At 46.5% G+C, this 26832-nt stretch overlaps 1 protein-coding gene across 1 annotated transcript in view; it reads left to right on the plus strand.

Annotated features, from left to right (window-relative positions):
- Window positions 1-26832, plus strand: part of LOC146202783 (rac GTPase-activating protein 1-like) — a gene marked incomplete in the record, with an annotated part of 101138 nt that overhangs the window by 37984 nt on the left and 36322 nt on the right. Inside the window, 2 exon segments of the mRNA XM_084588334.1 lie at window positions 1221-1459; window positions 25315-25411. Coding sequence (XP_084444460.1) covers window positions 1221-1459; window positions 25315-25411 — 336 coding nt within the window.

Here is a 26832-nt window from a genome sequence, read left to right on the forward strand (position 1 = left end):
TAAAGTATTTTGGTGAGTTTTCCTCACTCATAACATACACAGCTAAAACAGTTTTCTGTCCTGAAATTACAACGCATATTTATGTGAGTTTTTATGGTGTGCTACCTCTCAGCATAGCAGCAAGAACAGGATGGTCTTGGTAAGCAGGATGACGTTTTTGGAGGCACAGATTGATGGAGGGTAGTTTGACTTTGGGGAAGCTGCAAGGGCAAAAGGCTGTACCTTCGATTTTCTTGCTCTTTTTTTTTTTTTTTTTCATGACAATGGTACTTAGGACAATCTACCAATCTTAAGACATTATGTTATGTGATATGTTCCAGATGGGGGAGTGTGTTAAAGGGACACTAAGGGCAAATACAAGGTGGCCTGTATCAGTATATATTGCTGCACCTCATAACAGAGCTGCTACTTGCACTTAAAATGAAGCTGTTAGTACTATAAGCTAGAAGTGGTCAAAAAGGGAGGCATAGTTATTGCCACTGTATTTTCCCTCCTCCCACTTCATCTTTATTAAATGTGAATCTTTGTGGTTTGGGTACATTACCATTTAAGAGGCATTGTGGTGTAAGAGTAAAGTTTGTATAGCATGAGTTTTTATGCGAGGTAGAGCAGAAGTGGTCCACAGAAACGTAACAGCAAAACTGTATCTTTGTAGTGTTTTAACTATCTTAACAAGACCATTAAAGGTACCTGTATTCTACACGCCATGTTTTACTGTGCGACTGAAACTACTATGGCTCTGAATCCACTTATTTATTCAGTTATCAGTTTCTCGTCTGAAAGAAAGCTTTCTATGCTGAAAAGATGGTGAAATAATTGCAAAAGGCCTCTATGTAGCCCCGTTAAATTCATTTCCTGAGATTTTTTTTTTTTTTTTTTTTTTTTTTTTTTTTTGTGTGTAGCCCCTCACTTGTAGGACACTTACCTTGGCAGCCACTGTAAGCACTGTGATAGGGGAATGACATACTATTCAGTGATTTTTTGGCTTTGCATTCATGAGTGACATGCAGGGCCTTTGTTTTCTGCTTAATGATCACTTACACCATAATGGCAAGAGAAGGGAGGGGATGAGCCTTCAAAAAGTCTTATATCTAAGCGGCAGGGCAAATAGAGAGCCATTTTGTGAATCTCTTCAGGCAGTTTACCATTACTAGACATTTGCATGGGCCATGACGAATATTGAATCATCTAAATAATTACCCGTTTGGGGGCGGGAACAGAACTCAAGGATGGCAACCGAACGTGGGCCACGTGGCAGGCAGTTCAGCAGCTGCCTCAGCCCAATCGAGACACTCTGGCAGCCTTGATGCTGCACCTGCAGAATGTGGCCTGTCACGATGAGGTCAAGATGCCAATCACCAACTTGGCCCGTGTGTTCGCCCCAACCGTTGTGGGCTTCTCAACTGCAGACACAGCAGCAGTGAGCAGCCTCCTGGCCGAGACTGAAATGCAGACACAGGTGAGAGAGCCCTGTTGGCTTTATGGGAAGTTTCTAAATACCACTGGAGAGTGCAGACTACCATTTCATTTCCCATTATCTGGCACTTATATTGGAGCCTTTGACAATACTGTGCTGCGAGATTATAAAAACACTAGAGCTTATAGAAAGAGAAAAATTGGATCAGTTGGCTTTGCTTGTCTTTTTCAGATTAACTAGCAGCTGTCTGTAGGGCAAATGTCCTTAGGTCACATGTTTGATATAGAGTGAAGTATCGTTAAATCAACCCCTGTTAATTCGGAAGTTCAAATAATTCTAACAAGGAGCATTGTTTCAGCCGACGGCCATCTAAGTCTATGACGTCAGATGCTTGTTAGCCCTTAAGGCCCGCAGGCATATTTTCCACCTGATTCCAATAACCTCAGAGCCTGGAGAATTGCATGTTCGCTCACAGTATAATGCTGACACATACGTGTTGCCCTTGTCGTAAACACTACAATTTTTTCTGTAAACAACTTGACACAGCTTATGGCTTTCTAGAGCATCGCACCTTTTTCCCCTTCCTCTTGCCAGTAGGAAAGTAAATTACAAATACTGGGCCATTTGGTGTCAGAAAAGTAGAAAAATTATATACACTTGATACTTTGAAGCTTCCTGTAAAACCCCCGCAGGGGGCATCTGTTAAAGCAGATGTTTGCGTGTACTGTGCGACACCACGGACCCCGAGCACCCACGCTTAGCCGTGCGTGGCATCGCCGTGTCTGGGAAAAAGGGGATCCTGGTGGTCGAGCCGATGCCAAGTGTTTGGACCTTTAAGGCCCCTCGGCAGAGGCAACACACCACTTTGGCTCACGCTTCCCACAGACGGCACCTCCGGGCCGACCCACCCGGGGGAAATCGGCAGTCGCCTTTTCCTGTCCTCCCCTCCATCTTTCACTTTCCTGTCCCCTTTCTTACAACTGTCCTGTTTTCTCTTACCTTCTTCGTTTCTTCCTACTTCCTGGCAGCGAGGGTTAACCTTGTGTGGTTAACCACCCTGAGTTACGCCGTATTGGATTATAGTTCCGTATTGGGTTATAGTTACGGTGTACAGCTGGCGTGGGCAGGACTTGATTGCCAATTCCTGTCCCGTCCCCTCATTGGACTCCATGGTGGGTGGCTGGCACCGCAGCCGAACAATATGCATTTTTTATGGCTTCCTCTTCTTCCTCAACTGATCGCCCTCCTTCGAAACGAAGGCGCACCGGCCAAACTGCCCAGTTCTTTTTGAAAACAAAGAGCACCTTCCCATACTTTCATGTAGTTCATAGTGAGCACTCAGAAAAGACAGCAAGACAAGTCTTACCATTTATTGTTGCAAAGACACTGACTGAAGCTATAGGCAAGGGTTACAAGATCAAGAAGCTTGCAAATGGAGACCGGCTTTTGGAACTTTTATATCATCATCAATATGAGAAACTCTCAGGAGTAAATGCTTTTGGTGACATTCCAGTTGTGATTAGCCCACATCGTTCTTTGAATACTGTTTGCGGTGTTCTTTCTGACCATGACTTAAAGTACATGACAGAGGAGGAACTGATGGAATGGTTGAAAGAGCAACACGTGACAAATGTATACCGAATAAAAATAAGACGTGACAACAAAGAAATCGAGACTAAACACTTTGTCCTTACCTTTGCACTGAGCGTACTCCCAGAGTCTGTGGAGGTGGGTTACACAAAACTCAACCTGAGACCCTACATTCCGAATCCACGACGTTGCTTTAACTGCCAGAAGTACGTTCAAGGTGCACAGAGCTGCCGAGGCCGACTCACTTGTGCAAAGTGTGCTGCACATGAGCACCAAACCGATGACTGCCAAACTCGGCCCCATCTCTGTGCAAAATGTCAGGGCAACCATTCTGTCTATTCGCGTAGCTGCCCGGTGTGGAAGACCGAAAAAGACATAATCACTCTAAAGGTAAAAGAAAACATCACGTTCACCTAAGCACGCAAACGATTTTCAATCCAACACTCTTCCTATTCCTCTGTGGCGCAGCAGAGCACTGCACCACAGGAGTCTTCAGCACCTACCCAGGCCACAAAAAATGAGTCTGGGGTGGTGCTATCCGCGCCCCTGGTGGAAGTAGCAGGTGCTTCTCTACTACTCCCAAAACAGGCTGCGCTGACCCCCAGGTCAGCGGGCCCAAAGGCCTTGTCCCAAGGGGTGAGGTCTAAAACAAGTGCACTCGTGCCTTCTGCACGAATGTCCATCACATCCTCAGATGTGTTGGACACATCTCCCTCCTCACCGCCGCATCAGCGGCGGCAAAACACTCTCGAGCGCAAAAGAAGGGACAAAGTTCCAATAACAGGTCCAAAGGACCTAACTACCTAGGTTTTTAAACTATCCTCAACTAATATTTTACCATGGCATTTTTAGTTCACTGGAACTGTCGTGGACTTTTAAACAATTACACTGACATAACGAATATATATTAGGTTCATTTTCCCCAGTCGCATTGTGTCTCCAGGAGACAAACCTTGGACCGCAGAATAAAAACTCCTTAAAAAGCATTCAAGTCTTTCGTTGAGATCGACAGAACCCAAGCAGACTCTCTGGTGGCACTGCTATTGTGGTCCAAGGTGGTATTCTAACCCGAAAATTCGACCTTAAAACCACATACATACGAAGCAGTTGCAGTCACAGTGCTCCATTTTTAAAACCATAACAATATGTTCCATATACATGGAACCTCATCTAACCGTCACACTTCACGACTTAGAAACTCTCTTAATGCAACTACCAGAGCCATATCTTTTAGTTGGAGATTTTAATGCTCGCTCCTCTTTTTGGAGAAGCAGACAAACTGACGCTAGAGGTCAGGTTTTAGAAGATTTTATTCTGTGCAACAATGTCTGTTTGTTAAATACGGGAAAACACACATACTGCTTTCCAAGCACTGGCAAATTCAGCTGCCTGGATTTGTCTTTTTGTTCACCAAGTGTTTTTACTGATTTTAAATGGGACGTTCTTGACAACCCCTATGGGAGCGGTCATCTTCCAGTCATTATCAGCCTAGCATCATCACCATCAATCTCTAACAAAACCACGACGCTTGAAGCTGAATTTAGCCGACTGGGCGCTCTTTCACGAAAAAGCTGCCTTAGAAGAAATCAATTCGGACAGTTTTGATGTGGACAAATTAAATAAAACTTTCATAGCATGTATTATTGCCGCCGCTCACCTAGCCATTCCTCGGACTTCCTGTGTGGTGAGACAAAATCATAAAGCATGGTATACGCAAGAATGTAGAAAGGTAAAAAAGGAACAAAACAAAGCATGGGAAATTTTACGCCGCTACCCAACACATGAAAACCTGATTAATTTCAAGAAGGCGAAATCTAAAGCTCGGTATATCCGCCACACAGCTGAAAAACAATCATGGCAGAGGTATGTATCTTCCATCAACAGCTTGGTTACATCCAAAAACATGTGGGAAAAAGTTCATAAACTGGATGGAAAATACTCCCCCTTTACAGTTCCATTTTTCACAACCTCTGGCACACAAACCAGTATAGAGGAACAAGCAGACATATTGGGAGAATATTTATTTTGCTGCAGTTTCAAGTTCTACACACTATACACAATCTTTCTTAAAGTACAAATCAACAGCTGGAAAACAAAAACTCCCAGTGACTGGTAGCGTAAATGAACCTTTTAATGCTTTAATTACACTAGAAGAAATACATAGAGTACTGTCAGCTGGCAAACACACTGCACCAGGACCCGATGATGTTCACTACGAAATGTTAGCTCATTTATCGGAAACCTCTGTAGAAGCATTGTTAAAACTGTTTAACAAAATCTGGATATCCGGGAAAATTCCTGAGACCTGGAAGAAGGCCATTATAGTGCCACTTTTGAAGCCTGGAAAATCTCCAAATTCTTCAGGTAGTTATAGGCCAATTGCCCTGATAAGCTGTCTTGCGAAGTGCTTTGAAAGTATTCTAAATATATGGTTGATGTTTGTCCTCGAATCCCAAAAACTGCTTGACATTCACCAGTGCGGCTTCAGGAAAACATGTTCCACTACTGACCACCTTGTCCGCCTCGAAAATACAGTTCGAGAAGCGTTTCTACATAAGCAACACTGCCTTGCCGTCTTTTCTGACCTTGAAAAAGCCTATGACACCACATGGAGGTTTGGGATGCAACGGGATTTGGGAGAGCTTGGAATTCGCGGCAGGATGCTAAAATGTCTAGCTGACTTTCTACATAACCGATACTTTCAAGTACGTCTTGGTTCCATCCTTTCTAAAAACTTCACACAAGAAACTGGTGTGCCCCAAGGGTGCATTTTAAGTACCACGCTTTTCATAGTAAAAATGAACTCTATAGCTAAAATACAGTCGATCCCGGATGTATCGAACTCGAAGGGGATCGCGAAATAGTTCGATAATTCGATATACAGAAATCGACTTGTGACCGCACTTACGATGCGAAAAAACGATACTGTATTTGTCGCGTAATCAACCCACTCGCATAATGAACCCACCCTCCACTTTTGCACCCGAGAATTTGAAGAAAAAAGGAAAGTGTTAAGGCCAGCTCGCTCACATGCAAGCGATTGAGCGATCTCAGTACCGAGCGGCAGCGACAAAGCGAAAAATTTCCAACTTGTTGGAACTGCGTCCCTCTCACCGCTCGAGCCACCGCGGCAGCTCATAACAAGGTTTCTTTGTCGCCGCGGCAGAAATCACAAGCGTTTTTGCTTGCATGTGGATGGCGTGTATCACTTCGTTTCGATCGTCTCATCCACAGCTCATTTCTTGGCAGCGTGCCAAGATGCTGCGCGGCGATAACGTTGCGGGGTGTTTATCTTTTGATAGCTCCTGCGGTGGCGGGGAGTGAACTTGGCAGAGTGCCCATGATGGCTTGATTGAACAAGCTTGGTTCGATTTATCACGCCGCGCTTGGGGCGGGCGTAGTCCGCTTCCGCAAAATTATTGGAAAGCGTGATAGCTAAACGCTGTTTGAAGCGAAAAATGCTAAAAACCAGTGTCATGATCGCAGCTGACCGTGTGCTTTCGTTGATTCATACTTGCAAGGATAAACGACTCCTCCCGCAAAAAAGAAAGAAAAAGCCGCTTCTTAACGTTCGCAGCCGCCATATCTTACGCTACGCCGCGCGTACAGCACAGCGATATGAATGGACAACTCTCGCAAAAAAAAAGAGAGAGAGAGAGATTTGCCGCTTTTTAACGTCCGCAGGTGCCATAGCCATGTCAGTCGCCGCACGCAGAGGGTTCCCAACACACGCTGGAGAAAGCGTCCGACGTTCTGTCTGAAAACGGGCTGAGCTGGCTTGGCGCATGCGTAGCGCGTGCTACTGCGAATGAAGGCCGGGAGAGAGGAAGGAGAGAGATAGCTCGGCAAAAGAATGCTTCGCTCTATCGCGTTTTTCCCCTCTCGTTCCCACCGGTTCTCTTTGGTTCATTCATGCACATGGCTTGCAAATGTCACGTGTTGGCACGCGGGAAACAATAACTGCAGATGCGAGCACCTTTGGGGAATGAGCGCGACGCTGCCCTAGACCAGCCGTTGCCGAACTGTCCCCTCTCATTCCTTCCGCGCGTGGCTTGAAAACGTCACGCGGCAAACGGCCGAGGGTGCTGCGATCGTCTTTGGGGAAGGCACACTTTCCAGTGCGTGGTGCAGAGTTCAATATATCGAACGACCGGTGAAACTGAGTTCGATATATGACGCGGCTTTTCTACACAGTAACTGGTTAATTCGACTCCCGTTAATTTGGAAAATCGGATAATTCGACCTTCGCGCCTGGTCCCCAGAATTATGTATAGGAGTCTATGGGACGAAACTCTCGTTAATTCGGACAGATTTGACCGCACAACGGATAATTCGGACAACTTCGGGCAGGTACCGATGCTCGAAAACGAAAATGACTAACACGGCTCAATAGCGATACCCAAAAGCAGCATCGCCGTGGACATCAATTAATCAACTTGGCTCGACTTGTGGCTGGATGGGCGCTTTTCCTTGTTTTTTCACGAGTCGCCGTTACTGGCGGTGCCATTTTGTCGTTTTGCTGCTGTCGGTGCTCTACGCTTTTGTATTGAAGACTGCTGGCTTTAGTGCAGCTCATTGCTTCTATGTTGTGCGCTGCCAACACCGGCGAAACGGCCGAAGAGCTACGAGGCCATGGACTTGGCTACCAAAGTGGAAATTTTGCGGGCCCTTAAGAACGGGCTCTCCCGACAAGAAGCAATGAAAAAATATGACGTTAAAAGCAGTACTTTAAGCATATATGTAAAAAATGAAGAACAGATTCTTCAGTCGTTCGAAAGTGAGAAGTTCCAAGCGTCAAGAAAGCGTCTGCGAACAGCAGCTCATCCGGAGTTGGAAGAAGCCTTGCTTCGGTGCATGGTCAACTCGCGTGATGCAAACCTCCCATTGAGTGGACCCCTCATCATGGCGCAGGCCGAAAGGTTTGCACTGATGATGCATATCGATGGATTCAAAGCGTCAGAAGGGTGGTGTGCGCGCTTTAGAGACAGACATGGTCTCGTTTTCAAGACTGTGTGCGGCGAAAGAGGTGCCGTCAACGAAGATGTTGCCAACAACTGGGAGAACGCTCAGCTGCTGGAAAATATCGCTGCATATGATCCAAATGACATTTTTAATGCTGATGAAACAGCACTTTTCTTTAAGGCATTGCCTGACAAGACTGTGACAATGAAAGGAGATCCCTGCATCAGAGGAGCAGGGTGACAGCTTTTGTCACCCCCGACGATCTCTATGAGTTCAATGTCATGCCATTTGGCCTGTGTAATGCGCCCGCCATATTTGAACGCATGATGGACAATATTCTCCGCGGTTTGAAGTGGCACACATGTCTCTGCTACTTGGATGATATTGTTGTATTTTCATCCGACTTCGCGACCCACCTTACTCGCCTTGAAACTGTCTTGCAATGCCTTAGCAACGCCGGTCTGCAGCTCAATCTGAAAAAGTGTCATTTCGCCGCTCGCCAACTCACTATTTTAGGGCATTTAGTGTCCAAAGATGGCATCCTCCCAGATCCATCTAAACTTCGCGCTGTCGCTGAATTCCCGAAGCCAACATCTATCAATCAATTACGCAGCTTTATAGGTTTATGCTCCTATTTTAGGCATTTTGTTCGGAACTTTGCGACCATCATTGCCCCTCTGACGCGATTTCTCAGCGCTCACAAAGATCTTGCTGCCTGGTCGCCGGCTTGCGATGCTGCTTTTACGAAATTGTGCACGATACTTACCTCACCCCCCGTATTGCGCCATTTTGACCCGGCTGCTCCTACTGAAGTGCACACCGATGCCAGCGACGTCGGCCTCGGTGCTGTTCTTGCCCAACGAAAACCCGGTGTTGATGAATACGTTGTGGTGTACGCAAGTCGAACTTTGACCAAGGCCGAGACCAACTACTCGGTGACAGAAAAGGAATGCTTGGCCATTGTTTGGGCGCTTCAGAAATTTCGGCCATACTTGTATGGGCGCCCATTCGATGTTGTTACAGACCACCACGCTTTGTGTTGGTTGTCTTCACTAAAAGACCCCACCGGCCATCTCGCCCGCTGGTCGCTTAGACTGCAAGAGTATGCTATCCGAGTTATCCATCGTACAGGGCGCAAGCATTCTGACGCAGACGCTTTATCTCGCTCGCCGGTGCCGCCTGACACTCCGTTGTCACCTGCCTCCAGCATCGTCCTGTCTTCCCTGTCCATCGAGGACATGCCATCAGAACAGCGCAAGGATCCGTGGCTAACATCACTAATCGATCTTCTTACGAACTCGTCACTTTCACCGGCTCCTCGCGCCCTTCGTTGTCAAGCGCAGCATTTCGCCCTTCGTGACCGTCTCCTCTATCGACGCAGTTATATGCCAGATGGCCGTAAGTGGCTGCTCGTCGTACCCCGCTCCTCCACCAAGTGTTAAGCTGGTATCCAGGCACTGGTAGTGGGCACTGGTAGCGAGTAAGACCGGAGCTGTGGTGGCTCAGCTTGTAGACAGCTTGTCCGCAAAAGGCACTTCCTCTTTCTCGGCGATCTGTCCGCCTGATTGGAACTTCCTCTTTACAGGAGTAAAAAACCAGTCACCGTTCTTTTAGCCGCAAACATGACAGGGACAGAGCGCTTTCCGCTTGTCGTCATTGGAAAGGCACAAAAGCGACGGCACGGTGCTTTAAGAAAGTGCCTGCTCTTCCGGTGGAGTACCGGGCTAATAAAAAGGCCTGGATGACATCGGAAATTTTTCGCGGCTGCATACAAAAGTTCATCATCATCAGCCTGACTATAGCCACTGCAGGGCGAAGGCTTCTCCCATATTTCTCCACTTAACCCGGTTCTGTGCTAGCTGCATCCACTTGACCCCTGCGAACTTCTTAATCTCATCCGCCCACCTAACTTTCTGCCGCCCCCTGCTACGCTTTCCTTCCCTTGGAATTCAGTTTGTTACCCTAAGCGACCATCGGTTATTCTTTCTTCGCACTACATGTCCTGCCCATGTCCATTTCTTCTTAATTTCCACCAAAATGTTGGTAACTTGAGTTATTTCTCTGACCCACTCTGCACGCTTCCTATCTCTTAATGTTACCCCTACCATTTTTCGTTCCATAGCCCTCTGGGTTGTCCTCAACTTAAGTAGAACCCTCTTGGTTAGCCTCCATGTTTCAGCCCCATAGGTGAGTACAGGTAAGATGCAACTTTTATATACTTTCCTCTTTAGCGATACCGGTAAGCTGCTAGTCATAATCTGCGAGTGCTTGTCAAATGCGCTCCATCCCAATCTTATTCTTCTTGTTATTTCCTTTTCATGGTCCGGATCTGCGGTTACTACCTGTCCTAAGTAGACATATTCACCTACTACTTCCAGTACTTCGCTACCTAATGTAAACTGCTGTTCCTTCCCGAGGCTGTTGAACATTACCTTAGTCTTCTCCATATTGATTTTCAAGCCTACCTTTCTACTTTTCCTGTCTAGGTCATCAATCATTATTTGCAGTTCATCCCCCGAGTTGCTTAGCAAGGCAATGTCATCAGCAAATTGCAGATTACTGAGGTATTCTCCATCTACCCTTATCTCTAACTGCTCCCATTCCAAGTCTCTGAATACTTCCTCTAAGCAAGCTGTGATTAGTACTGGGGAGATTGTGTCTCCTTGCCTAACACCTTTCTTTATGGGAATTTTGTTACTTTCTTTATGAAGAACTATGGTTGCTGTGCAGCCACTATATATATCTTCCAGCACTTTCACGTACGGCTCATCTACCCTCTGATTTCGCAATGCCTGCATCACCGCCAAGGTTTCAACTGAGTCAAATGCTTTTTCGTAATCAATGAATGCTATGTATAAGGGCTGGTTATATTCTGAGCATTTTTCTATCACCTGATTGATGGTATGGATATGATCGATAGTAGAGTACCGTTTCCGAATCCCTGCTTGATCCTTTGCTTGATTGAAGTCTAAGGTTGTCCTGATTCTATTAGCGATTACCTTAGTAAATACCTTATATGTAACAGACAGTAAGCTGATTGGTCTGTAATTTTTTAGGTCCTTAGAGTCCCCTTTCTTATGAATGAGGATAATGTTTGCATTCTTCCATGGTTCCGGTACCGTCGATGACACCAGGCAGTGCATATACAGGGTGGCCAGTTTTTCTAGCACGATATCCCCCCCGTCCTTCAGCAAATCTCTAGTTATCTGATCCTCTCCAGCTGATTTCTCCCTTTTCATAGTTTCTAATGCTTTCTTGACCTCGTCCTTCGTAACTGTTGGGTCGTCTGACTGTTTTTCCCTACCGCTAATCTCATTACGGTCCTGACTACTTTGGCTGCTGTAGAGATCTGTATAGAACTCCTCGGCTACTTTGACTATCTTATCCATATTCGTGATGACGTTGCCCGCCTTGTCCCTTATCGCATACATCTGGTTTTTGCCTATGCCCAATTTCTTCTTTACTGCGTTAAGGCTTCCCCCGTTCTTTACAGCATGCTCAATTTTCTCCATGTTATACTTCCTTATATCGGCCCCCTTGCGCTTATTGGTTAGCTTTGAGATCTCGGCCAGTTCTATCCGGTCTGTTGGATTAGAAGCTTTCATACTGTGACGTTTCTTAATCAAATCTATCGTCACCTTAGACAGCTTACCGGTATCCTCTATAACTATCCTATCGCCTACTTCTATCGCGCACTCAGTAATGATATCTCTGAAATTATTGTTCCTTGCTTCTAGGGTAATGTCGCCATCCTCGGTTAGAGCTGAATACCTATTCTGTAGCGAGATCCTGAACTCTTCTGCCCTCCCCCTCACCGCTAATTCGTTGATGGGTTTCTTTCACATTAATCTGTTGCGTTCCTTCTTCAGATTTAGGCTAATTCGGGACCTCACCATCCTGTGGCCACTGCATCACACTTTCCCGATTACCTCTGCATCTTGCATAATGGCGGGGGTTGAACACATTATGAAGTCGATTTCATTTTTAGTCTCCCCGTTTGGACCTTTCCATGTCCATTTCCGGTTCTTCCGTTTGCTGAAGAAGGTTTTCATGATTCGTAAGTTATTGCGCTCTGCAAACTCAACTAGTAACTCCCCCTTGCTATTCCTAGAACTAATGCCATAGTCATCTACTGCCTTGTCTCCTGCCTGCTTTTTCCCTACCTTGGCATTGAAGTCGCCCATTAGTACAGTATACTGCGTCTTTACTTTTCGCATTGCCAATTCTACATCTTCGTAGAAGCTTTATACAAACGTTAGACCGACAGTTTTCCGCGAAGAACCGCAAGGTGTTAATTGTCCTTGACAACTGTAGTGCCTATAACAGTGCTACCGGACTGAATAACATTGAAGTTGTTTTTTTGCCGCCCAACACTACATCGGCCCTCCAACCGATGGACCAAGGTATAATTCAGTATGTGAAGACTAAATACCGCAGGCGCGTGCTGGAACACATGCTACTGTGCAATGAAGTCTGTAAGCAGTACGACGTGGATCTTCTGAGCGCGGTCAACATTCTTGCCTACGTTTCGAAGAACACGCCTGCGCACGTCATCGCTAACTGTTTTCGACACAGTGGCTTCGTTTTGCCTGAGCCCTGCAATGACACAGTGGCAAAAGTGTCGCCAGACTACTATGCAGATGACTGCCCGGATTTCGGAGGTGTGCTGCCGGATGCGGTGACACTCGCCGATTACATCAGCATTGATGACGGCGTTGCTACAGCCAGCTCTCTAACTGAGGAAGAAATTGTCCGGAACATACTGCACGGCGAAGATTTGGAGGAGGAAGAGGGGCTGCGAGAGGAGCAGCCTCGGCCCCCTCGCACTGGGAAGGAAGCAGCAGAGGCCCTCGTGTTGGAGGAATTTTGTTGGGGCACTGCAAATGGCATGCGCGCTGCTGAGCACCTGGAAGGACTGAGGAAAATAGTATCCACGCGGATTTCTGCGGGAAAGCAGACTCTGCCGACAGCGAAACCAAAACTGACATCTGTTGGCAGCACTGTGCAAGGCGGGAGAATATTTTTGCAGGTCCTGGGGGGGGGCGGACAATCGCGTGACACAAAATTGACGTTTAGCTACGTGGCTACGTCACTTCTGCGTCTCCTGCCGGTGTGTTTGCTTTTTTTTTTTTTTTTTTTTTCGATCTACTGGGAGGGAGGGAGAGGGGTTTGTAAGTCCATTGCGCGGGAAGGGTGAAAGGAGGGGTTAGCAGGCTGCTCGTCGAAGGCTCGAAGCACCATAGGAAGCACGTTCAAACGCATGATGGCTTCAAACTTCCCTGGGCGCTCGCTTAAGCGCGCGTGCGTGCATGCGCATGTGTGTGTGTGTGCGTGCGTGGAGGCTGGCCAACGCAGACGATGCTGTTTCAAAGAAGTGAAGGTTTGGAACTGCCCTCGGCAAAGCACAGCTGGAGCAATATGTACGCTTGCTTCCTTTTTTTTTCGTGCCACTGAGGTATGGGCTGCGATGGCCTGAGTAGCAGCGGAGGGCACACTAAGGATTTGAGTGCTTCTGTGTGCGCTTACTGACTCTGTTGGCCGCTTTTGTACCTTAAGTTCAATATAAGAAACATCTTGTATAATTTCACAGCTTAATTCCAAACGTCAACATTTACACACCCTTTAGAAGATTATCTCAGTCTTTACAGTTATTTCTTTTCCGTCACTACAAAACTGCATGTGTGTGGGTGCCCGCGTGTCAAATAACTCATGTGCAGCTCCACATACGGTATCCTTGGACATTTTCATTACAATGAGAAAAGCATACACACAATCCCTGCAGTGCGCTGCGAAGAAGCAGACTCACGACTCTGAGTCCTTGCGTTGATCGCTTTTATTAACCAGCCACCCCGCCAAACCACCGGAAGAAAAAAAAAAAACGAAAGCAAAGATTGCTAATGCACCGGCGCTCACCCTACATCCCCGCGCATCGTGCCTTTTCACTGAGCAGCGCCAGCAGCCCGCCTCTCTCGAGGAAAAAAAAATCTCCACCCAGGACCTGCAAAAATATTCTTCCCCCTTTCGCTCCAATCAGCACGAGTCTTGAAGGAAAAAGGCGATTTGACGTGACCCTGATTTGCAGGACAAGGACACCCAGAAAAGAGGTCAGAATCAGGAAACGGTACCAGAAGAGATCAGGCTGGCCAGGAGTATGAGCTCCAATGCTGAGCTGCTTTTATCAAAAGGCGTGAAGTCAAACATTTTGCAGACATTGAGAGTGGACAAGCCCTTCTGAAGAATGGACAGGAAAGACTCGCAGTGGCACTGTCCAAGTTGAAGTCATCAAGGCAAGAGAAGAAATAGTGCCTTAATGTTGCTGTTTTAAGAAGCGGCAGTTGTGAATTTCTGCAGGGAGTTTTTATATGAAGACAGCTAGCTGCCTTCTTTTAAAGGCTACAGTGTTTATAGTATTGTTGCATATCTTGTTATACCTTCAATCTGAATAATAACGGGTTTGTTTTTAACGAAGACTCCTGTTTGCTTAATTTCGGGCTTTTTAAGGGAAGAACGGCACTTTAGACTGCATTTGAGCTTGAAACTTGTTTTTGCATTGCTATGGTTGTTATAAACATCTAAGCAATTGGGTTCCAGAATTAAAACAAGCCTTCTTTATTTAAGTGTCTCGAGATTAAAAATTTTGCTAAAAAACATTTTTATTTCTGCTACAAAAGCTCAAATATTTGCTGCAAAATGTCATTTTTCCTGCTACAAAACTTGAAATTTCTGCTACAAACTGCAATTTCTTCTGCTACAAAAGCTGCTACAAGAAGCAAGTTGCCAGTTTCACCACTGTACCTAGCAGAAACGCTGCAGACATTTAAGGGTTAATTCAAGTGTTGGGCAGGTATGCTCTGAATTTGGATGGGGGATTGCTTTGAGGCATGACTCGCATAGGCATGATTTGGCATGATTCGCATGGAATAGTGTTGACCATGCATTTTGTGTGCATTGTGGAAGGCAAGGAAACGATAGAAAGCTCTCCATTTCCGAAATGTAGCTCAGTCGCATAGTTTCGGTTTCGCTTTTCATCATGCCCTCTCTTGGCTAGGCGCATGCGTTGGCTAGGCGCGCCATTTCGGATACTCCCTGGTGCGTCACTGTCAATTTATTTTTATAATAGGGATGGTGCAACACAGTTCTAACGCCTGTGCATATATCTCTCTCGTACATTCACATGCCAATTTTGGCATGTTGAGACTGCACGCTAGATACTGCCCAGCACGCTTCACCGCAATGCTTCACCGATAGTTACTTAATGGTGAAGCATCCTTAAAATGCGACGAGGCATTTTGTGAAGAGGCACCACTGAAACTGCGTCGCAATGGGAAAAGAGTAGTCGAGACCTTTACGATTTTCAATTACTTCTGTAATGTTCCCAACAGTGTGCACAAAGCGAGCACTTGACGAAATAGGAAACAACACTTGGGTTTCATCTCAAATGCAGGCAACCATAATAAAAGTGTTGAACAGATAGAAATATTGGGATGCAAATGAGTTTTGGCAGTTCTTTTTTTTTTTTTTTTTTTCATGCACATTCGATAGTTTGAACATCTAGTCAATTCAAACGTATCTTCTGGTACCTTGAAAGCCGAATTAATGAGCATTTACGGTAGTAGTGTAAAGGTGTTAAGAGTTTGTACATCAGCTGATTTACTTGCTTGCTAGTGTTTACGACAGGCATTCAAAGATTATAGTTTTCTTTTTGAAGAGAATTTATAAACCACCTAGGCAAAAGCACGGCAACGGTACTGTGGTCAAGCTTCCCAAGAGCGTGTTATTGGGATGTGCAGGCACCTTTATGGCTGGTGAAATAACCATGTGCTCAGGGGTTTACATGCACCCGACAAAAGTCGAGTTAGGTCCCCTTTAAGAGGGAAAGGGCAAAACGCAGACGACAAAAACAAAACACCAGACACGCGCATTTCCCATTCAAAACTCGCTCTTTCTCTTGAATAATCGACTCGACCTGCATTCTGTCGAGTTCATGTAGGCATCTCACTGGTGATGACAAAAGATATAAATACATGAAAAAACTCCCCTTACACGACGTGCAGCCTTAGATCCCACCTGCTGTACCATGCAGACAGGGTGGGTTCAAAGTGCACAAGCAAAGCGTTGCATTCCCGGCAGAGGAAGTGAGCAACGTTATCTATTTTCTGTTTTCACCAAGCAAACCAACCGCGGAACGCATAGAGCATTGCAAACCTTCGGATGCTTACAACTACTTTCAGCCAAGTAAGCAAAAAGTGATTTTTTCTCACTCTAAACAGTGCACGCAAACAATGTACGAAGTAATCCGCTGGAAACATCATTACACTCTCCGAGTGGCAAATGAGCGTTGTTGGTAAGCATGAAGCCCCTTGCTAGCTAGTGTCGAGAGGCTTTCAGGTAAGCATATAGCAACAGTAGCGAGGGCATTGCACCTTGGCATCGCATGGATTTGATTATCCTTGCATTATGCGTTGAAATCACCACAAGGTGCGTTCGTTGTATCTGCTTTGTTTGTAGGTGGCTGTCAACGTTAACATTCGCAATTTCATCACGGGTATTGTCGCTTTAGCTTACATTACAATTACAAGTTGCAGCTGTCGCGGTGGTTCCGTAGTTAGGGCGACCCGTGCAGTCCCGGCCACCGTGGCTGTGTTTCAGTTTAAGAAAACTGAAAATGCGACAGTGTGCCATGCAGTATGTATATAGCTGCTGTAAAGGTCTTCACGACAGTTCTGAAGCACGAGTCCATATGTCGATCAGCAATGCTGAACCCCATAACTCGCACTCACAATTAGCTGCTGTGAATACAACTAAAATAGCTCGGTATATAAAAAAATGCAGCTGCAATCGAGCAAATCAACTGCTGTAAACGCGCACTGGCAATCTTCATTATGAAATAAATGAAAATTATTTGAGGTGAACACTGCGAAGGTTGGCCATGCAATAATCACAGAAGAGTTCAACACGCATCGCTCGTGCACGCATACGTACAGTTAACGAAATGAAAAAAAAAAAAAAAATGCGTTTGAAGAATTGTTTACATAGGTAAACACATCTATGCATGCTCCAACAAAGAAACAGGCTTATACATTACAATTTACTGCCTGCCTCATCTACATGTGTTACGTGCGCAGTCGCACCCGCACCAAAACAAGGATCCCATTACGTGCCTAAAGAAGACTAAACTCAAGTTATTCACGGCCTTTGAGTAGGTAGACCGCTCTGGCGTAAAGATGAATAAGCTGTTGCCTAGCCGTGACAAAAAGTTTCCCGCATATTGCGGCATCAGTTTCCAGCCTTCGTGTTTCACAGGCGGCCCACTGCTTAAGGCGACCTTCGTTGGCAAGAAACCTGTGCAAGCTTACTAAAGTTCCCTATCTGTGCCTTTCGGCACATGCCAAGGCAATGCAACCAGTCGGCATGGTGCTGTTTTTTTTCTTTTTCAGCAGCAGCAAACCACACCGCAGTCAGTCACAGTAGGCAAAAGTGACTGAAATGTTGTTTTGCCTACCGCGAAAAGGTCAATGACGACTACAACGCTACCGCCTCTTCGTGACGGAGCCATAGTGAAGGAGGTCTATAAATTGTTGGAAGGAAAATTTTAATAATTAGTGCCCGTAGCTCATATTGCTAGCTGTTTCTTTTTTTTTCTTGAGGTGTTTTATGCATTGCTATCTAACCTGTAAAATTTCACCTTTCCTTTCTGGCAATTCCTTTGCCTATAGACAAATTTGTGAAATAATAACCCTGCTAGTTTTTCAAGGAATACCGTATACACGCGTGTAATGGCCGCACCCCGAACTTTAGAAAAAAATTGAGAAAAAAAACTTTTAAAAATTTCCCGAGTAAAAGCCGCACCATGAGTTTCAGGAAGTTGGGCAGTGCCGTCTAATGTGCGGTGCAAGAAATACGGAACGTTTTGTGGTTACTGCCACCAGGTGGGGCCCAAAAATCAAGTGAAAGCCAAAATGAAGCGTAAGGTTAGAAGTAGAATTGCCGATAAGAATTAAGAACAAAATATTTGAGGAAAAAAAAAAGTCGAGCATGTGGGCAGCGGCCACCACCTCCGTTACAAAGGGGGCGCTCCTAGCCGCAGCGATGCCCGCCCGTTGCAAATGTTTGGTTGGTTTGGTTTGTGGGGTTTAACGTCCCAAAGCAACTCGGGCTATGAGAGACGCCGTAGTGGAGGACTCCGGAAATTTTGACCACCTGGGGTTCTTAATGTGCGCTGACATCGCACAGCACACGGACGCCTTGCTTTTCGCCTCCACCGAAAAGCTGCCACCGAGGCCGGGATTCGATCCCACGTCCTTGGGAACAGTAGTCGAGCGTCGTAATCACTGCGCCACCCCGGCGGGGTTACAAAGGGTGAGGCCAGCAAATCCAGTCCAATCCAATCCAAGTCTGTTCGCTCCTCCGTTGTACAGCCATTTCCTCGATCGCCCGAAGCATATCACGTGCGATCTCGCAATCGGAACGCATCGCTGCCCCGATTTGTTCCGTAAACCGCCCTTTGAAGTGTGGACTTCGCCGTGCGTACAGTGAGTGGATGGCAACGGCCCTCCAACAGAAGACTCCAATCGGCCGACTGAAACGGGCATCGCTTGTGGTCGTTTGCAACTGGATACTCGAAGCGTGGGCCATGGTTTCGTTGAGACTGTAAAAAAAAGTTTCAAGGTTACAGGGATATCAAACAGGCTGGACGGTATGGAGGATGACCTCATCTGGGACAAGGACGAGCCTGAAGTCCCGGTGAGTTCGGAGGAGGAGGAGGAGGAGTGATGTTTTGGACATGGGACGAACCTGAAATCCCGACAAGTTTAGCAGAGGAGGACGAGGGGTTTTTGGTAATAATAAAGACAGGTACCACCGCAAATAATTTTTTTCGCTGTCATTTTTTCTCATGTAATCGCCGCACCCCCTGATTTTCACCCCAATCTCGGAAAAAAAAGTGCGGCCATTACACGCGTGTATACGGTAGTTCAAAAATTTATTTACGGGTCTGCTGAATTTTTTCTGCCTTTACTGCTTTCCAAGTGCACCTTAAATCCACTCTCCCCTGCCCTTGTCGATTGCAAGGAGTAACACTTCAGAAACTATATGTGCTTTACGAGGGCTGTTATCTCTGAAGAAGTTTTTTAAAATGCACAAAAGGAGCAGAGGGGAAGAGGAGGAAAAACATTGATTAAAACCATAAGAGAAAATTGCTTGTCAGTTTGGCAAGTGGTTTCCTCGTTCCTAGACTCAACTGCCATTGGCCACATACCAAACCAGCGGAGAAGTTAAATGTGTTGCGCTTATGGGTACCCGCGGAGATGTTTGAGGGAATCACATGACTCAGTCTTGTTGTTTTCTGTGGTGCATGCTGCTCCCGACAGAGCTAATCTACTTCTCTAAGTTCGAGCGGTGCTCCGGCGCATCTGAGACTTAAGACAGCGGGGATCGAACTGTCGCTGGCATCTACAACTGCCGTCTGATGATGAGTTTACGACTACGAGACTTAGGACAGCGGACAGCTGTCACTCAATGTTACTAAACTTGGTTAGTTTTCAAACTCCCCATTCGAGCCGTGCATAGGAAATGGCACACTCTTCAGCTCCGTCGCCAGATGGCGGTGGCATGGTAGCAGGCCCCAAGAGCTTCGCGCCATCTGCATGCAAAGGAATGGTTTCGCTGCACTGCAGCTTTATTTTCAGCTTCATCTCATAGAATATGAACTGCAATCCTTATCTCCTTGTGCAGAAAAAAGATCAAGCTTGAGGCTGGTGCAGAGAGGACTGAGAGACAGATTTCATGCTAATTTCATTCGCCTCTCGCTTATACCGCGAATATAGGCGTTTTGGACAGAGTTCCCTCTCAAGCATAGCAAAAGTGCTCCTTCACATTTCGTGATGAAGACTAGCGCTCAAACACGGACACAACGAAGAAGACAACACATGCGCTTCTTCGTGTTGTCCGTGTTTCCAAGCGCTGCAGTCTTCGTCATGAACAACCAACTTGCCCAATCTGCCACATTCACATTTTGCCTCCCTGAAGCGCGGCCGGAAATGCGGCCGGGAATTAAGCCTGCAATCACCCCGCCGGGGTGGCACAGTGGTTACAGCGCTTGACTACTGTTCCCAAGGACGGGGGATCGAATCCTGGCCTTGACGGCCGCTTGATGGAGGTGAAAAGCAAGGCGCCCGTGTGCTGTGCGATGTCAGTGCACGTTAAAGAACCCCAGGTGGTCGAAATTTCTGGAGTCGTCCACTCAGCTTCTCTCATAGCCTGAGTCACTTTGGGACGTTAAACCCCACAAACCAAACCTAAACCTGCGATCTCGGGGCTATCAGCATGACCACTACAGGGCCAGTGCGTTAAGTAGTGCTTAGAGTAACTTTAAAATTATTCGGGCAAGTTTGCAGTCGTCTACCAGAGTAAAAGAGAGCGATGAGCTCTAGCTTAAATACTAGGAATTTTGTACAAATCTTTATTATGCACAGATACAGGTTTTGAACGATAGATCAATAAAATGCCTAGCTGGGTGAGTTGATAGACCTTATAACTTAATCTAGAGCAAAACGAAAGGGTGACAGCAAAAAAAAAAAAAAAAAAACTGCAATGAGAGATCCAGCATTCACCTCAACCGCTTCTTACTTCTAGCTTAAATTTTTTTTTTTTTCACGCTTTTAAAGCGTGCTAAGCTATAGAGTCAAGTCCTGGAGCATCAATGGACAAGAAGTGGAAGCTGTGACAGATTTTCTCTTCTTGGGCTCCAAGATTACCTCGGAAGGAGACTGCAGCCATGAAATTAGGAGACGCCTGCTTCTGGGAAAGAGAGCAATGGTTAGCCTTGACCGCCTAGTAAAGAGCAGAGACATTAGTCTGCCAACCAAGATCCATATAACTCGTGCTATGGTCTTTCCAGTTGTGATGTATGGTTGCGAGAGTTGGACTGTGACTGCCAGAAGATCAAATCAGTCGATATTGTCGACTATAAGTCCTGACTGCTCATTGGAGGGTCAAATTCTCAAGTTAAAGCTCAGCTACTTTGGTCATCTGATGAGAAGAGAGGAGTCGCTGGAGAAAGATTTGATGTTGGGAAAGGTTGAGGGTCGCCGGAGAAGGGGTAGGCAGCGAACGCGATGGTTAGATGGCATCCTCGAGGCACTGCAGATGAAGTTATGTGATGTTAGGAAGATAGTGAGAGACCGGAAAGCGTGGCGTGACATGGTCCATAGGGTCACGAAGAGTCTGACACGACTGAACTGAACTGAAGCTATAGAGTAATAGTCGGCGATCACTCTGTTTCATCACAAATGTTTCACCGTAACATATCGATGCTTGGCGAATCAACACTTTGAGGCTCCGAAATGCAAGGCTGATCTTGAGGGTATTTTAAGTCACGCAGTCACCGCAATTTTCTTCATGAGCTTTGAGCGCTCCTCTAGTGTTTTCATACCCTTAGGAAAAACTTTCGGGACGGCGGTTTTGGCAAGGCTCCCCTTTCCTCGGGGAATTGCTAGTTTTCCTTTCGATTGCATGAACGTACGTAATCAGAATGTCCTCAGTTTGGAAGTGGCTATCGCACACTCCTGACTTGGCTGAAAGGTGCTTGTCTGCCCATGGAATAGCCTTATTCCATGCGGCGAGAAGCGCTTCGCGCTTAGAGCGTAAATGAACTGCTGGTCAGAGCTCTGCTATTGTCCGTTTGATAGCCACTCGTGCAGTCAGTCACTCAGCATGCGGACATTATGCGTATATTATTCCTCGAAAACAACAAGATCATCACACAGAAGCGACAACTCCAATCCTCACCAGAACGTAGCAGTCTCGATGACTACAAGACTCCGTTGACTGCATTGCTAGTCTTTGGAAGCCTCCTTGGCTTCCTGCAGCTAGAGCCTGCTGTGACTGTAGTCCCACCGACCCGCGTGCGCGGTGCTGTCCCGCGTATCTCACCGCAGTTAGAAACCTAACCTAGTCTACTAGCATTAGCTGTCGCTGCCGTCTTCGCCGACGGCTCATTCGGGGGCTTTGGAAGGAGATCAGGGTCAACCCAAGACTCTCGCTCTCAAACGCTCTCGGACGAGGTTGCCCTAATCTCGATTTCTTGTTCTATTTATACCCCCTTCAATGCCGAGGCCGTGGGGAGGGGTACTCCCCGCAAAGCGAGGGAGGCTGCTTCCTTGCGTAACCATTCGTCCTTTCTATACTTTCGCTTCCCTTTTAACTGCCCTCGTCCCCTCTGTTGGGATAAGCAGCAAGTGCGTTTGTTTATTTTCCTCCACAACTCCCTGGTGCCGTGCGCCACGTTACAATCTTTGTTGTGGAGGAAAATAAAGGAACGGGCTTGCTGCTCATTTATTTATTTATTTATTTATTGTTCCTCAAGGGTCCACAGGGGACATTACATGAGGGGTGGGCAAACAAAAAGTTAATACGAACACAGATGGTCTTCAATGGCGGTTTTGAATAGAACACGATTGATGATGGCCGCCACTTCGGATGGAAGGTCATTCCAGTCATTGGCTGTTCGAAGAAAAAATGACATTTTATATGTTTCGGTGCGGGCCCGTTCAGGGTAGACGGCGTGCATTCCACCTGGGAGTTGTGGAGAAAAATAAAGAAACATGCTTGCTGATCATCCCGACAGAAGGGGCGAGGACAGTCTAAAAGGAAGCGAAAGTATAGAAAGGACAAAAGGTGACGCAAGGAAGCAGCGTCCCTCGCTTTGCGGGGGGTACCCCTCCCTACGCTTTCGACCGCTCCCGGACGAGGTTGCCCTGACCTCACTTTCTTGTTCTATTTTCTATTTATACCCCCTTCAGCACTGAGGCCGTGGGGAGGGGTACGCCCCGCAAAGCGAGGGACGCTGCTTCCTTGCATAACCTGTGAGGGTTCTTACTAGGCCTTCGAGCCTCCTCTGAGGTCTAGGCCGTAAACTCCAAGCTCCCGTGATCGCACACCACGGGCAGCCGTTCTCATGGCCGCAAAGTGGTAATGCGAAGTACGATACAATACAGAATAGGACGTTTGCCCGGGATCAAATATTTATTGGGTCGTCCCAAAAACACTGGCGGTGATCTTGCTGACGACCCTGTTCGTTTTGATGGGGTCTGATAGTTGAAGGGCAAGATGGTGACAACAAAGAAGTAAAGCGGGGAGGTTTTACCAAGACGTCTTCTCGTTGTCACAGCTCGCTGTTGTCTTTCCTCGGCGGTAGCTGGTTCCTGCTGATCTCGGCGCATCTTGCCCTTTATTCTTTTTCGGCCAATAAGCATCACGTCTGCGACGCCTAGCGGTGCGCTCCTGCACCCGGAGAGGGAAACGCGGCACTATCGAGCAGCCCATTTGGGTTACTCATCCATTGGAGGAGAATGAATACTTTTGTCCCCTTCGTCCTCCGCAGCGCGCGCTGTTTCAGAGGGATGCGGGGTTCTCCGTGATCGCTTGTGAGGAACGATCTCCCATCGTCCCCTTTAAAGTCGGCTTTCCCCCGCGGTAGTTACTCTAGCTAATGCGGAATGGCGCAAACATTGGTGGTTAACATTAACTATCGAGAGATGGCACCAGCGTCGCGGCAGCACAAGCGCCACCCATGATCTTGCCACCGCACATGCGGGAAAAGCCATATCTCTTCGGCATCGGGAACTGGACGCGAGCAGACATATCCTCGCCGCACTCCGCAGTTACCGGTGAGGTGAAGCTTCGCGGGACTTATTCCGCTTGCCTGTCTTGTCCAGCCTCGGAGTTTATCCCCTGCGCTAGCGTGGACGAACATTCGCTTGTAGCCTTGCTGGTGAGTCAGACGACCTGTATTCATTAGTGTGTTTTATTGCTCGCTGGTGTTGTTATTGTAGCAATAAATGCCTGTTCGTTGTCAGCACGTGTTGTTCCTTTGTTCCCAAGAGCACGGCCCGCAGTGATCGGTGTGCGCTCGGTAGCGCACACCATCACTGTGTGGGGTCTGCGGTTTCGACTGCCAGCCGCGATTAAGAGGGGATAACGTATTTATCCCGCTATTAAAACCCCACACGCTATAAACCTTTCATCCTTTCTATACTTTCGCTTCCCTTTCGACTGTCCTCACCCCCTCTGTCGGGATGATCAGCAAGCATGTTTCTTTATTTTTCTCCACAACTCCCAGGTGGAATGCACCATGTTACATATGTATAGTGCTTAGCTTCTTCTTTTCCCTGAACTCGAGTTTTTCTTGTCTTGTTTGTTTCTTAACTTGTGCCTGCCTCAAGAAAAATCATCTCACTCACCAATGCACTTACCTATGACAAAGCTCTTTCTGCTATTTTATTCAGCAATGGGGCGAATTACTGCATTCCCTTCTAACTTCCTGCAAGCAACTTGCCTGGCTTGCTTTTTTTCCACTGCTGAGACTTTGTAGTAAAGAAAGGTAGTCTAAAGGAATGGGTCACAAATGCTAAAGCTAGATCACTAGGGGAGGGGGGAGCGTTTGGGAGAAATGCACGAGCTGCGACTTTCTAATGAACTATAGAACGATGGGCGGAAATTACAAGAACAATGACTACAGAGGAAGGAAGAAACAAAGCTCGGAAGCTGGAAGAACTGGAGGAGGAAAAATGTAAATGGCACGCGCCTTTTCTAATTTAGTTCAGGTATTTGAAGAGGGGCCACTTTGTGGCCGTTAATGCTGCTAATACTAAAGGCTTCTATAATTTCTCTGATAAGTCTGTTGTCACTTTCTCCAATTATTATGGAGCAGCTTTTGAAGGATAGCAGGCCGCTGAAATGGCTGTAGTGGACACCTGGGTAAGTGCCCAGAAATCACTTGCTGTCATATTGGTGCTTGCATAAGATCCCCTTTCACCCAATATTGCTCTTAGGTGAGCATACACTTGTTGACTTGCCTAATGTTTTTAGGTTTCTAAAGAAAGCAACAGTCTTAAACAAACTGCGGACCAAATAAACGTAGCGTGATAAACACCACCAACAAATTTTGTAACCTCTTGTTTGGTACATGATTATCTGAGTTTCTCATCCGCTAGTAAACCAAACACAATGCAATGCTTACGTAAGCGGCCACTGACGCACGTACGTATTTGGCCATGTGGACTGGGCCGCAGCTTAATAGTATGCAGTAAGCAATTGCGACAGTGCATGGCATGAACTGCAATTTGTGGTTCATGCTCTTGCTGTGTTCTTTTAGGTTGACAAGGTTACAAGGCCTGAAAAGCACTTTGCTAGGGGGATAGCTTCACTCGCATAGGGCGCATTGCCAGATCCTTTTCGGGTGGTGGGAGGAATTGCAGTTACTGTAGTACTATACGAGTAGGTGGCTTGTTTGCTTTTCTGTGGTGCATATTTTTGCTTTACTCTGTTTGCTTCCATATTTTCAGGTCATGCAAGCTCTTCTGTCTGTGCCAGGAGAATACTGGGAGGAATTCCTGGATGTGGCGAGTGATGATGACACAAGAGCTCCAAAGCCAAGGCCCGGTAAATCTTGTGCGACCATGTATATCTGGCGCTGAGCTTTTCTTCTGTGTTATATTTGCTAAATTTATAAAATAAGGTGTCAGGAAAAGCAGGCCTAATATATGCCATACCCGCTAACTCTTGCAACTTCCTTGTGAAATGTGAGAGTTTTGGCTGATCTTACGATTTTGCGAATCTTGCTTCAACTTGTACAGAAAATGAATTTAATTAGGGGGAAAAAAAATCTATCATCATATTTACTTTTGGGCCACACTTTTCAGTAGGTTTGAGGGGTGCATAAAAGGGTCATCATTTTTCAATTTAAATTCTCTGACTGTAGCACAGTCTTGATTACGTGTCAGCTTTTTAAACGGTGACATGCATTTTTATGATGAATTAGCACAGACACAGTGAATCCATCAAATAGATGGTGCATTGAAAATGTGGATAATGTGTGTTATTTATCGTATTATTTTCACCCATAGTCAAACAGGTTGCTAGTGGTTGCCTAACCAGTCTATTACTTTGCTGGCAAATGTCACATGATTTTAAATGAAGATCCTCCTAAGGTCTGGTGCTTTTGATAGTTTGGCCGATGGTCTGGAGTGGTGCTCAACACGAGACCCATGGCTTTTGAGGCGGTGGCGCCTCCTCCGGCAGCATTTCTACATGCATCGCTGCCAGTCTCGTAGATGTTGATTTTAACGATGGCGTTACTGTCTGATGGCAAACTGATGACAAGGCTACGCCTTGCAACGTAGGCATGTTTCGACGCACGTCAGGCTTGGCGCCGCCGGTCATAGGGCGCGCTTGTACGCCACATGTCCTCCCGGCATCCAAGCTCGGTGGGCAGCGTGCCACCGCAAGACAGTGCACCGCTCGTGTTTCCTTACACAGTGAGGTGCATCCAGCGCCATCCCAGCTGTCGCACAGCATAACGTTTTGTCCTTCCTGGTGGGAACGCCGATCACACAGAACAAGTTGGCTTTGCTGACAGCCCATGTGTCTAGGGTTCCAGGCCAAGCACAACGCCCAGGACAATGAATTCATAGTCTTATCGCTTTTATGCGCCCAGAATTAGGCACAGGTGAAAGGTTTTTTTTTTCTTTCTTTATTTTTTTTTCTCTCTCATTGACTCGTTTATTTATTTATTTTTCATATCCACTGCCAAGCTGGGGAAGTTTAGCTTTGTTGCACCCTCCCGCCATCCCGGTCACGAGTTTTACTAATTGTATCTTCTTTATATTGGCAGATATGTATATAGTTGAACATCTATGTAACGAACCTACATGTAGTGGATACCTCGATATTACAGTTTTTCAATTCCCCTTGGCTACCCCCATTGAAGTGCATGCATAAAGAATATGTCACGGCTGTTGACCTTGATACAGTAAAAGCTCGTTAATTCGAACTTCACGGGACCGGGAAAAAAGTTCGAATTA

The sequence above is a fragment of the Amblyomma maculatum genome, chromosome 1, assembly GCF_055883805.1.
Source record: "Amblyomma maculatum isolate TAMU_Amacu chromosome 1, ASM5588380v1, whole genome shotgun sequence".
Classification (NCBI taxonomy): domain Eukaryota; kingdom Metazoa; phylum Arthropoda; class Arachnida; order Ixodida; family Ixodidae; genus Amblyomma; species Amblyomma maculatum.